General features: G+C 42.3%; 1 protein-coding gene across 1 annotated transcript in view; it reads right to left on the minus strand.

Annotated features, from left to right (window-relative positions):
- Positions 1-7,930, minus strand: part of LOC308426932 (baculoviral IAP repeat-containing protein 1b-like) — a gene marked incomplete at both ends in the record, with an annotated part of 31,293 nt that extends 23,363 nt beyond the window's left edge. Inside the window, 6 exons of the mRNA XM_080924932.1 lie at positions 335-434; positions 1,196-1,315; positions 2,403-2,454; positions 3,270-3,351; positions 5,211-5,310; positions 7,363-7,930. Coding sequence (XP_080781058.1) covers positions 335-434; positions 1,196-1,315; positions 2,403-2,454; positions 3,270-3,351; positions 5,211-5,310; positions 7,363-7,930 — 1,022 coding nt within the window. The remainder of the gene's footprint in view (positions 1-334; positions 435-1,195; positions 1,316-2,402; positions 2,455-3,269; positions 3,352-5,210; positions 5,311-7,362) is intronic.
- Positions 7,931-10,643: the final 2,713 nt, after the last annotated feature.

A 10,643-nucleotide genomic window follows, 5' to 3' on the forward strand; every position in this document is an offset into this window, starting at 1 on the left:
ACCACTCTGTAATGCCAGCACTTGGGGGCTGAGGCAGGAGGATCATGGGGTCAAGTTCTATCTGGGATGGATGACATTTCTATGATACTCTGCGACATAGAGATGCCCAGTCTTTAAAAGTTTGTATATTGACCCAACCAAAACTAAGATGTAACTATGAAGAGGAAGACACTGGACGCAGAGGATGCCGTGGGAGGCAAGGGCTGAAGACATAGGTTGTGTCCTTCACAGTGGGAACAGAAGGGTGGGCAGAGACCATCCACAGGTAAGACACGGACTGTGAGGGAATAACAGTTGAGGCTCGTTTACAGTCAAGAGAAGTCATTTTGCTCACTTGGGAAAAAACTTGGTGTGATCTTCTATTGGGTCGTCACCTTCCACCCACTTCTCCATACATCCTCCACAGGAAAAACACCGCACAATGTCCTTTTTGCCTAGAAAAGGAATGGGGGTCAACAGTGCATACAGCTGCCAACTCACAAGAAGATAGCTCCAGATGTTCAGATTTACTGACATTCACAGACACGGGCAACCAATAAGCAACTGCTTACTGAGTAAATCAGAAAGAATATACTCATAGCTGGGGTGGGACCGAAGAACGAATTTAGGAGTCTCTATGCAAGCTAGATTCTGAAGACTAACTCGTCTCTCCTCACATCATTGTAGGTATGTTTAACTTGAAATAGGAACACTCATCTATGAGACAGACTTGAGGAAGGCTGGCAACAGGTGACAAGCGTTAAGACCACGTGGTAAGAAGATCATCTGTGCCAGTGGAATGGGTCTGTTGGATTCATTGGCTGCAGAATCCCCAGGTTCAGAGGCTGAACACTGAGGGAACTATGGGAAACTGAGGGTCTTAGGGACCCAAAGAGATCCATGACAAACAATGAAGAATACGGCAAAATGCAAGAGGATTTGAATATGTGGCCCACACTAAATACTGACCCTAATGGGATTCTCAGCATGAGGGCAGTGGTTGCTCTTGTAAAGGAGTTGGGTTTGTTTTCAGCACCCACATGATGGCTCACAGGCAACTCTAACTCCAGTACCAAGATCCAACACACTGTCTGGCCTTTAAGAACACCACGCAGGCATGAGGCACAGGTACTTACAAGCAGGCACACATACCCACACACACACAGATTGGGTGGCGGGGGCGGGAGAGAAGCATAAAGAGGAAAACCTGACTCACCTGTGTAGAAAAGACCTGCTCTGACCAGAGCTTCAACAGCCACAGGTGATTCATGGGGCCAGTCCTTGAACGTGTCCATCCTTAGTTCTTCATTAGCAAAGACACTGTCATTGCTGTAAGCTTGGAGAAAAGACGGAGGTGAGACCAGCAGGCTTTGATAGCAAAGTTCAAGTTATCTATGTGTGCACGCTTGAGTGTTTGAGTGTGTGTACACATGAGAGTGTCTCTGTGTGTGCATGTGTGTGTGTGTGTGCACATGTATATGTTTGTGTGTTTATGTATGGGTGTATGGATCTGATGATCCCTGCTTGTGTCAAAACTGTGGGTGTTTAGAAGAGCTGGAAGGAGGAAAAGATACAAGAGCAACCCTGTTAAAACTCCAGAAACAGAGCAACAAAGACTGGGGCACTCCCTTCATTCTATTCATCTCTGTGTGGTCGATGTGATAAAATGTAACTTAAAACTGTCCCTTGACCAGGTAGTATTGGGATACAACAAAATTGAGAGGTGATTCCTGTTTCCAGATTTAGTTTCAAGATTTGAGTAAGGTCATTTCCCCTGTGGCTTAAAAACAATCATTTTGATGGCTTAGCTTGAGATGACCAGACCGGGAGGAGCGAGGTCTCCATTACACCTTCTACCTCATCCTGGCCTCTGGACACTGCTTCCTGCTTCTCCACACTGAGAGGACTTGAAAGTTTTATTGCCCTAACCTTGCTCTCACAGGTTTCTCAGGTTGAAACCTTTCTTGTATTTACACTCAACCCTATGTCAGGATTGTTTACTTTTTGCTTTAGCACATAGAATAAATACTACACTTTAAGTCATTAACAACAAAAAAATTTGTACAGTCTAGAAACCTGTATTGTATTTTAGGTTTGACTTCCATTAAGCCATGTGGTCAGAGGGAGTAGGTTCTACAGTTTTCCTTAGTGCTCACACGGTGTTCTATGGTTAGAGCAGGCCTCAGTCTTTCACTGGCTTCTTTCCTTACCTGATCTCCTCACCTATTTCAGGAAGCTGTCTCAGAACATACAGTTCTCTGTTGTTCCAAGGGATTTGATGTCCTTGTCTGGCTTCCAAAACCATCTTATACATGTGGCATGCGTGCACACACACACACAAATACACAGACAGACAGACAGAGAGACAGAATACAAAAGAGAGAGAACCAAGCAAAGTGTTCAGAAAGTGTCTGAGGTTGTACCTGATGCCACAGGTAATTCTCTTCCGACCCCGGAATTCACAAAATGTTCTCCCTGAGAAAAGAAATTTTGTTACTCACTGATTAACTTATAAATTATACACCCATCTGTGAGCTGCAACTGAAGAACTTCCCCCACTGAATCCAAGGTTGATTAGAGCAGCAGAGTTTGGTTTGATTTTTGTTGATTTGGGGAATGTTTATACAGCTCCAAACATCAGTGAAACAGAAACTTTCTCAGGGCTGCTCTTACCAGACACTCAGCTCAGCCACAGAACTGCAGTTTGACACACGGATGTATTAGACTCCGGAGGAACCAAGACACAGGAAGGGAGCTCACCTCAGAAGGGCCTCTCCAACTGGGCAACTCTCCTCTGAGAGAACTGCACCCAGACTGTCAGCCCATGCTGCCTGCAGATGCAGCTTCTGAGTCAGTCAGCCAGTACAGTCTCCTTGGGCTTCAGTGTTTCCCACTGCTCACCCCAGAAAGTCCTCACTAGTTTGAGTCTAAATAGCAGGAGGCAGCTCTGAGTGCCCTGCCTCTCAGGTACCACAGAGGACTGTCACCCAGATGGAGGCAGCAGGAGGATGCTAGGGGAGTGGCCTTGGGCAAAGGGACGATGAAGGAGGCAGAAGCCACCACAGCCAGTCTGGAAAACCGAGTCTAAGTGGTTCCAACTGAACAAGACAGCAGAATTTCTGTTTTCCTCTTTGCACACAAGAGGAGAATGAGAAGAGAAAGGGAGAAAGACACAGAATCCATCGGAAAACAAAACAAACAAAAACCTTCACCTTGACAACTAAGATAATATTAGGCAAAGAACATACACTGTTGGAAATAGTTTTCCTGTAAATTCTGTTGTAAATTACCGTTACATGAAGAAATCCATCATAGTTTTGTATATACTGGGCAATTTCCTCTGGGGACTTATTACTTTGAAGAAATTCACATCTAGAATTAAAAATTAAAATATGGTTAAAATTTACTCTTAATACTGATAATATCAATGTTGATGAAAATACCCCCAATATTGCAATGAAGACTATCTATATCTCAATAAGTGTTCACTAAAAATCCACCAAATTTTTGAATTTTGTACCTCAATAAAAGTTTCAAATATTTTTGAAGTCTTACTCATGGGGATTAACATTGTGCTATTAAAAAACTTTAAAATATATTAATGATAAAATATGTCATTATTTAAACATCATACCTTATGTTGGCTAGTTTGTTTTGTTTTATTTTGTTTTTGAATTTTGTCAATTTGACACAAGCTAGAGTCATCTGGGAAGAGGGAACCTCATTTGAGGAAATACCTCCATCAGATTGGCCTGCAGGTAAGTCTGTGAGGCATTTTCTTGATTAACTATTATGTGTGTGGGCCCAGTCCACTATGGGCAGAACCACTCCTAGGAAGGTTGTCTTGGGAGGCCTAAAAGGGACAGGTGGACATTAGCCTGGGAATAAGGCAACAGTCAGTGTTCCTTCACAGTTTCTGCTTCTTCTTGCCTATGTTCCTGCCCTGACATCTCTCGGTGGTGGATTGCAATCTGTTTGTGTGAGCCAAACCTACCCTTTCCTACTCACACTGCTTTTGGTCATGGTGTTTTACACAGCAAGAGAAAGCAAAGTAGGGCAAACCTCACTATTATTTTAATTTTTATTGCAAGACAGGGTCTCCCTGTGTTTCGATGAATCCTCCTACCTCAGCTTCAACTTATAACGACCTTATGAAGCTAGAAAATAGATAAAGGGATTTTCAGTCAGGTACTAGTCCTAATGGAAAGACATGTAAACAATTCTGCTTAAAATTTATTGACCTATGACATAAATTATCACTTTAAATTTACTATGAGCTTATGGAATATAAAAGTGTTTAGAAAACCATGTAATCAATTATCCTTCTGTATGGTTCTACCTGATAATTACAATTAGGTAATTTTTTTTTGAGAAAGTATAAAAGCGAAGAAACATAATAAAGTGGTGGTGTAGTGCTTTTCTGCCTCATTCAGTGTGGGTGTGTCTGTGTGTGCACCTGACTTTCTCTTCTTTCCAGCTCATTTGGAGTTGATGAACTCAGCCTCTCACATGGTCAGCAAGAGGCCTCTGAGTCAAAGAGTAAAGAGCCTAAATTAACTGGGGATTTTAATCTCCTGCAGTTATCACCAGGAGTTAATTTCCAGAAGCTATCAGCTTTTGGATTCAGAATAGCAAGAGAGTTAAGCAGCCTAAAGTCATCTGCTCTTGCCCCTGCCCCTTCAGTCCATACCTCACTGCCTTCCTCAGTTCCTAGACACCAAGCAGGTCTCCACAAGCATGTAAAACAGTTCACCACAAGCATGAGGACCTGAACTTGAATTTGTGTTACTCATGTAGAAAAAGTCCACTATGTCCTTAATCTTAATCCTGGAGGAATAGAGACAGATAGATCCCATGGGTCCTGTCTCAATATCTAAGATGAAGACTGATAGGGTATGTCAACATGTGACCTCCACAGGAATGCAGATACATACACTGCACTCCAACACACCACACATGTAAACACTTTACATACAGCAACTTTCTACAAACAAAATATAAAAGTGAAAAGATAATGAAGCAAAAATTAATATAAAAATTAAAAGCCATTTAATGTCATGTGAGTCAAACTCTTCACTATGTGACCAGGCTTTCCTTGCTTGGTAAGCTCTGGAGTGATCCCTATGGGATAAGAGAGAAAGATCAGAACTCAAGGGAATATTTCAACAATGTGGCTCTTTTGTCTGTAGTTGTGTGTTGTTTTGTAAAGAATAAAATACTTGTTCACTTACTTGGGGAACCACTTGGAATGCTCCTTCCAGGGATCATCTCCTTCCTCCCAGTTTCCCAAGCATCCACCACAGGAGAAACATTGCACAGTGTCCCTTTTACCTGCAGATGCAGGAGAGTGTTTGACTGACCAGCAGTAGCACCGGCTGTGTCTTGGAGCTGATCACACCATAGCAGAACAACACAGACTCCAGCTTGCCTGTTCTTCCATGATCTCTCTGGCTGAATTCCTGTTCAGTCTCACTTTCCTAAGACTCCCCTCTGAGCTCTGAATCACAACTCCTCAGCCATGACCACCTTTCACATATACAACCCTCCCATGCCATCTTCTCTCCGAATGAGGTAGCTCTTAGCTTCCAGGTGCAAGGTGATGGCAAAGTAAAAACTAAAAGTAGCTGGAGTTGCCTTGGTCATGTAGTTTTTATAAAAATGGAGGCACATGTTTCTAACTCTTTAAGCCTCTGTGAAATCAACTATAAAATGTGGAGGAATGTTTAGCACGTGAAAGGTCATTGGTTTAGTCCCAGCACTGGAAAACATAAATAAAAAGACTCCAGGAAACACAAGTTTGGGTCATAAGGTCCTGAACATGTACCAGTTGGGAAACTGGTTGAGTTAGAATTAATACTCAGCCCATGCATAGTTTAAGTGGGTACTCAGCACACTGCTGACACTGTTTCGATTGTCATTCACATCTGCTCCAACACCTGTGTGTGGCTGAAGAATTTCAAAGTGTAGTGTTCTCAAAGGCAGCTTGCCTCATGGATGGGAGTTAAACAAGTAAAAAAGGAAATCCTTTCAAAACTACAGAAATTAAGGGAATCGGGAAATACATGAGTAGCAATGTTTTTGAAACTAGAAGACAATGAAATCGAGCCAGGTAAACATTAGCCCTCCAGCAATGAGCTACACTTTGCAGTTCATACTTTCTAAGGTACACAACATTTATAGAAAACCTTTAATTTTATACATATTTAGCAATAATGCTACACTAAAAGTAAATTAAAGCTGGAAATAAAATTATTAAAGGTGATATTTAATAACCAGATCTCATATCTAATATACCACAATTAACAGATAAGGAATGATTTGTAGGTTGATGTCTAGATGATACATGATTTGTCAGTAGAGAGTGGGCGGGAATAGAGTTTTGGTAAGGTGGACGAGAAGGAGAAAGCAGCAGATTCAAGATGGAGGTGGCAGAGGAGGATGATTCAGAACAAGGTGAATTAGATCAGTTAAATCTTGTCCAGCTGGGTGGTTTATATCTTCAATAATTGGCAGTGAATTTATTGTTTGGATGTATTGTGGATTGAGAATTTAACATATAGATCTGTTTGATAAGTTATTGTTTGTTGAGTTGTGTTTTTACCGGGCTGTGGAGGACAGTGTGTAAAAGCAATGGCTGAGAGGCAGCTGGAGTGTGCAGTTCAAGCTCTGTTTCCTGCACAACCTGAGGGTGCGTGGGACCTGTGGAACGAGATATGTGGGTACCAGGCTTGGAGGACCGTGTGGGACCAGGTGCCAGGCTCCACACTGGAGTGAATTCTGCAGAGTGAGACTACAGGACCAGTAGCAACAGAACCCCTTTTTATTTTTACCACAACAATGATTAACAAGAAGTAGTAATAGAGGATGAAGAGGTGGGAAAGGAAGAAGAGGAGAAAAAGAAAGAGGAGGAAGAAGAAAAAGAAGGAGAAGAAGAAGGGAAGAGTAGAAGGACGACAGAGAGGAAAAGGAAGAAGAGGAAGAGAAAGAAGAAGAAGCAAAAAGGCTGGAGAGATGGCTCAGTAGTTAAGAGCCCTGGCTGCTCTTTAGGAGGACCTGACTTGAATTCCAAGAAACCACATGGTGGCCACAACCATCTGTAATAAAATCCAATGCCCTCTTCTGGTGTGTCTGAAGACAGCAACAGTATACTCTTAAAAAATGGACTCTTGGCAGGGACTGGAATTTGGTTCCCAGCACCCACACCTCAGGCAGTTGACAACCACTTGTGACCACTGTTCCAAGGGATCTGATATTCTTTTCTAGACTCCATAGACACATGATCTCATAGTACAATCATCTCAATCACGCACAGATACATAATATTTTTTAAAAAGATAAACTTTATATTTTACAGAAACACCTCACAAAATGAAATCCTCTTACCTGTAAAAACAAAGCCAGCTGCTGAGAGCACCCGTGGTGATGTCCCATGGGCATAGAATGGCCAGTCCTCAAAGGACTCCAGCCTGGCCTCCTCTTTATGGTACCTTGCTTTGCCACCTCTCAGTATCTTCTCTGGACTCTTCACCCGTACGTCATACTTGCCAAAGTTACCAACATCTTTGCCCAAAAGGAACTCACATTCTGGACGTAATTTCTTGTGAACTTCTATGGGGACTTTCCTGAGTCTGGTGCAAAAGAGGATTAAGCTACAGCAGAAGCACTGAACCCCATGTTTCACACCTGTGTAGTAAAACCCAGCAGCTGCCATATCCTGTGGCGTCCATGATCTGAACGTGTCATAGGTCACAAAGGTCTTTAGACGTTTGGCTTCGCTGCGCATCTGTGAGTTAAAACCTTTCTTCATTTCCATTCGTATTTTATGGTCTTCTTCTTGTTGTCTCTTAAAGACCTGAAGTGCATCCACTCTGAGAAGAGCAGAGAACTCAGAGACCATGTCATCATCAAACTCACAAATTCTCTCCTCAAAGGCTTCTCCCTGGGCTGCCATTTTCTAAATGAGAAACGGAAAGTAGATGGTTGGTGTTTGTAGTGTTTTTATTATTATATATGAAGAACTGTGTCTCAGGGCCATAAAGACAATGCAGTGAGTAAAGAGGTTTGCCCCAAGCCTGATTGATGACTTTGGCTGGTGTCTCAGGTCTTACAGGGTAAGTAGGAGACAAATAACTCTGTATGTTGCCCTCTGACATCCACTTGTATGAGAAACTATGAAACATTAATATTCACCACTTAATTAGCAGATATTTGCTAAGCACCTACCTGTGTGTCAAGCAGTGAGCTAAGCCTCAAGGTCTGGCAATGAATCAGAGGGACCTGACTCCGTTCATGAAGCCTTGCGTGTGTCCTTTGGCTTGATTGTGTGCTTATTTTTCTTTCATGTAGTCCAGAATTTAAGGATGAAGCTGATAACCATAGTAGAGTATGTAGTCTGGGACACTATCTGGTTTTATAACAATGTACTTGGTATCCTAAATCCATCACCTGTACACACCCCTCCTTCAGAATCAGTGTGAGTTGGGCTCCATGTTGTCTCATCTCTAAACAATACTATAGGTCTCCTTGCTCCTATCAACCATTACATTTAGAGAGCCCCTACTCAAGTGTATTCCCAATGTATTGGCGTAGGAGGATTTGAAAGGCTAATCTGGCCTGAAATGGTTTTAGATACATAAGCAAGAAGGCAAAGCTGTCTTTAAGAATGCCCTATTTTCCATCTTTTCAGGCACATGCATGATTCAAATCTCATGCATTCTGGGAAGTAACATGCAACATGAGCAAGGACTTACATAATTCAAACCTGTCCATCGAAACATAGGGTCCTTACCTGGTAACCAGCCTTTCCTTATCCCGAGTCCCAGAAAAGAAACCCCCAAGTAGTAATTAGGTTGTGAACACTCTTGCTCATGTTGTTGACTCTCAATCGTGAAGGTGAGTCTGGGCCATTGTTTTCTTCCAGTTAAGGTTATCTTAATGTTGTACAAAATTTATATGAGCCTCTACTTCCAATTCCAATACAGGAGGCCAAGAACTTGGAACAACCCAACCCAGTATCTCAGACTCCCTGATGCTGGGATGTGTCACCATGCCAAACTCCAAGTGTGACTTCTGGAGACAATGTAGAACATGGCAGATGTTTACCATGTGTGTTAAAGAAAAACATATACAAAATTATATGGCCTGATAGTGGCAATTTGATAATATCATTCAGTTAAAAGTTATTCTTGACGATTTTACTTTATTTCATTTATTTATTTATTTAAAATGTATGTATATGAGTACACTGTGGCTGTCTTCAGACACACCAGTGAGAGGGCATCAGATCCTATTACATTTGTGAGCTACCAAGTACTTTCTGGGAATTAAATTCAAGACTTCTGGGAAGAGCAGCCAGTGCTCTTATTCACTGAGCCATCACCCCAGCCCCTTGGAGATTTTATTTTTAACGATGTGTGTAGGTGCTTTTATTCCAGAGAAGGTGTTGGATACCCAAGTGCTGCAGCTACTGGTGGTTGGACCATGAGCCAAACTGGGTCCAAGGATAGACCCATTCAACTGCAAAGCCATTTCTCCACCCCCTTAAAACTGTTGTTTTTATTGTGTTCACTTTCCAGAATTAGTGCTGTGTGTGAATTCCAGATGCCCCTGTTTCAGGTACAGATTTGAGTCTGGGAAGTAGCTGCTGGGGTTCACAGGTTCTTACAGTCTTTTACAGAATTTTGTACGAAACATGTGGATAGCTACAGGGTGGATACATTTATTAAAGGAGAGTTATTGATGAGCTCAGGACTGCACCATGCCCGGACTATGACCTGGTTCTAGGAGAGGAAGGAATTGGCTCTGCATGTTATTTTATGTAATATTTGCACAGTGAATGCCTCCCCCATGTTCTCACAAATGTAAATCTTCTTGATGATGCTCCCTTGGTTGAGTGAAACTCAGGGAGGAAAAGGGCTTCCAGTCTCCCACCTGTCATGTTAAAACTCTCTGAAACTTCATTCTTCGCCCAATTCCCTGTTCTTCTGACTCATAATTGTCAAGATGGTTGCTATAAAATATATGAAATATTTTCCTCTTGGCTATGAGTTGCATTGGCAAATATCTGCAATGTACTGAGTTTTGGCTATGTGTGCCAGTGGGAATGAGGCCAAGGTCTTGGGCGCACTAAGCAGGTCCCACCATTGACCAACACTCACAGCCAACAGTAGTTTTGTTTACTTTTGTTTTTCTTTTGTTGTTGTTGTTGTTTTTCCGAGACAGACATTCATGTGTAGCCTTGGCTATCCTGGATGTCACTCTGTAGACCAGGCTGGTCTCACTCTCACAATGGCCCACCTGCCTCTTCCTCTGCCTCTGGTATGATCTGATTGATGGTGTGTCCTGTCATTACCACCCAGGTAGCTCTGTTTACTGTATTGTTTTGTTTTTTTTTTTTAACAAGTGCTCACTATATATCCCAGACTAACATGGAATACAATATAGAGACCAGGTTAGCATCAAATGTGTGTATTCCTCTTGCTCCATCTGGACTGCTGAGCTAACAGACGTGCATCACTATGTCTGGGTTTCCATTTCAGTTAAGGTGAAAACAGAAGGTCCAAGCTGCTCAGGGCAGTTTGAGGGCAGGTGACTGAAAATACTTTCCTTGACTGTAAGCCAGAAGTAGCCAGGCTGATATGATACCAACTCCTAAATGATTCCAG

The sequence above is a fragment of the Micromys minutus genome (genome assembly GCF_963924665.1).
Source record: "Micromys minutus genome assembly, chromosome: 11".
Taxonomy (NCBI): Eukaryota; Metazoa; Chordata; class Mammalia; order Rodentia; family Muridae; genus Micromys; species Micromys minutus.